This window comes from Pocillopora verrucosa, chromosome 13 (assembly GCF_036669915.1).
Source record: "Pocillopora verrucosa isolate sample1 chromosome 13, ASM3666991v2, whole genome shotgun sequence".
Taxonomy (NCBI): Eukaryota; Metazoa; Cnidaria; class Anthozoa; order Scleractinia; family Pocilloporidae; genus Pocillopora; species Pocillopora verrucosa.
The window spans coordinates 13333934-13336819 of NC_089324.1; the positions used below are offsets into that span (position 1 = coordinate 13333934).

Sequence of the window (2886 nt, forward strand, 5' to 3'; positions counted from 1 at the left end):
ATCTTGGAAAAAGGATTGGTGCATTAAGCTAGGGCTTTCAGAAAAAAATATTGAAAAAGATTAAAAAATAGGCCACGAAAGTGTCACCTGAAGAGAAGTTATTACGTAATTAAACTAAGGTATCTAGCTGTCAAAGAAAAAAAACTAATGGATCATCAAAATTAAAATCCTCGGCGTGAAGAAAATTATTTGTGTAAAACCAAGGAGTTGATGTCTTCTCCGAAGTCCCAATCACAGATTTCTCACTGAAGAAAATAACCTGTGACACGCTATTGAAGTTGAACACGTTTGTTATTAAAAACTTGTTATTAAAACTTCACCTAGCCTTTGTCTATCAATTAAATATGTAAATTTACCCACCAAAATACAATTTAACTCCTCAGGTTCTCTGACAGCTTCTATTGTCTTCTTCAACTTCCTCAGTCAGAGCAGTTTTGTGGTTTCTGGTCTAATTTCTAGATTGTTGACATCGATGACTCTTAGAATAAATAATCAGAGGATGTTTATGACCAATATAAACATTTCAGGCTGAGTATGCATCGAAGACCTCGAAGAAATAGCTGATTTTTTTTCTAGTTTTATATCAGTCTTTTTGGTTACCTTGGCGTAAATTGAAAATCTTCCAAATACTTTCATTAATTCGTGTTCACTTTGGACAGGTGCTATATAATGTGTATTTTTCATTATTTAGCTTAGATCGTAACTGGCGTTCCGTCAAAAGCTTGATGGTTTCTTTTTCTTCTGTTTCAAGGTTAGTATTGACATATCAATATCGGTGAACAGCCCACGAATTTAAGTTTAACTTTGTTAGATAATTCAGTGAGAGGATTTCTCAGCTTAAAGTACCCTTCCAACAATTTAATTATTTCTAAATATGCAAAATATGGACAGACTTAAAATGTGAAAAGGTTTGTTGATAGACAAAACATCGAAGTGATCAGTTGGCAAGGAAGTAACTTAGAATAATTTCCCTGGGTAAAAGAGGCAAATGGCTTGTTAGAGAATAATTTTAGAGATGTATAATCGTTATACTGTCGTTCTATAAAATGTATAGGCAAAACGTTTATTTCTAGCGAACAAGAAGATGCAATTTAAACCTGTACCAAAAGGGAAACAAGGGAAAACATGTCATTAAAACGTCAACATGTGAAAGGGGTGTTCCTTACGGAGCAAACAAAATTGCATCTGCAATTTGTGATTAAGCTGTTGCTTATACAGGCTTGGTGAAACGTACCCTAAGAAGAAAAAAGAATATTAATTGCCCTTTTTGGTGATAACTATCGAGATGATGAATTTTACCGTCCACAAAGAAAATAAGACAACGGCTCATTCGACAATTTTTTACGACCAGACAACTCGCGGAATCATTGCCATTCTGAATTGCCCGTTGTTGCTTGCATCTATCGTGGGGAATGCTTTCGTCCTGGCTGCTATGAAGAAGATTTCTTCCATTCATCCAAACTCATTGACCCTGCTCTGTAGTCTTGCTGTTTCAGATCTATTGGTTGGTTTCGTGGCTCAACCGATTTTCATAGCCGGTATTCTAACGAGAGATAAGTTCGTTCAAAACCTGTCGGCAGTGGCAATGGGTTCGGCGTGCTCAGTGACGCTTTGGACGATAACTGCGATAAGTGTGGATCGACTTATGGCTCTTCGATATCACATGAGATATGATTCTTTGTTCACCGAATCTCGGGTCAGATATGCTGCGCTAACCATATGGTTGGTCAACGTACTCCTTTCTGCCTCCTATTTTTGGATAGAACAAATATACAAATTTACCATGGGTATTGTGACTGTAATCTGCTTAATAATTTCAGCATCTTGTTATATTTTGATATACCGTGTGGTTCGCCTGCATCAAACCCAGATTCTAGCTCAACAAATAGCAATTCACCCTCCTTTGGAAAGAAATGGTACAGATATGAGACGTCTAAGTAGAAGCGCTATTAATACTTTTATATTTTTCATGTTTTTGATCATTTGTTATTCTCCAATGTATGTGATACTGTTCCTTTATGGATTGTCCTTCATAGAGTGGAAAATAGAGTTCAACTTTTTCACTACTTTAATGTTCACGAACTCGTCAATTAACCCATTCTTGTATTGCTGGCGGGTCAGTGAGTTACGAGGGGAAGTCTTACACACTGTAAGAAGATTGTTTTGTAAACATACGGTGGAAAGCTAGAATTTGAAGATGGGGCTCAATACAGCCAGCCTCTTGATGCGACGATGTGAACTTGTTCACACTCGGGTTATAACTTATGCATCGTTGTCTTTCCTTGTGACTACGTTTCAATCCCAGAGAATAAAAACTAAATATGTATACAACTTGACTTTAATGGTGTTCACCCCGCGGCCAATAAATACGTCGTCGGATGTTCGAAAAGCACCATATCTTCTGGGCGAATTGTTGAGATGGAATAACCCACCAAATAATACATAAATCAATAAATAAATAAATAAAATTTTTAGCTCGTGTTATTTTTTATTCCTAAAATCTTTTTTGAAAAGTAAGTTGAATTTATTCGCTGTAATATTTCAAGGCACTTATTACCCGTCGAGATGACTTGTGCATCTCATAAATATTCTCTCTTTTCGTGATCCCAACGAGTTCAAATATGGATGAATTAAAAAAAAACACATTGGCGTGTAAGTAACTATAAGGCGAATTATATGCACAATAATGCTCATAACTTGTTAAAATCCGCATGGACTTTCAACTTAAAAACAAGAAAACATAACACGATGTGATCGAGGGGGATGGACCTATGGTTCCTGAATAAAACACAAACCTATTTGACATTCTAGAAAAATATAAGACGCCTTCAATCAGAACCTTCACAAAATTTAAATACAAAAATTGTGAGCTACTGTTATCACTAA

General features: G+C 35.9%; 1 protein-coding gene across 1 annotated transcript; it reads left to right on the forward strand.

Annotated features, from left to right (window-relative positions):
- Positions 1-609: 609 nt before the first annotated feature.
- LOC131776296 (melanocortin receptor 4-like) lies at positions 610-2434 on the forward strand. The gene is made up of 2 exons (XM_059092469.2): positions 610-751; positions 1074-2434. The coding sequence occupies exon 2, from the start codon at positions 1286-1288 to the stop codon at positions 2186-2188; it is 903 nt and encodes a 300-aa protein (XP_058948452.1). The 5' UTR covers positions 610-751; positions 1074-1285; the 3' UTR covers positions 2189-2434.
- The last annotated feature ends 452 nt before the right edge of the window (positions 2435-2886 follow it).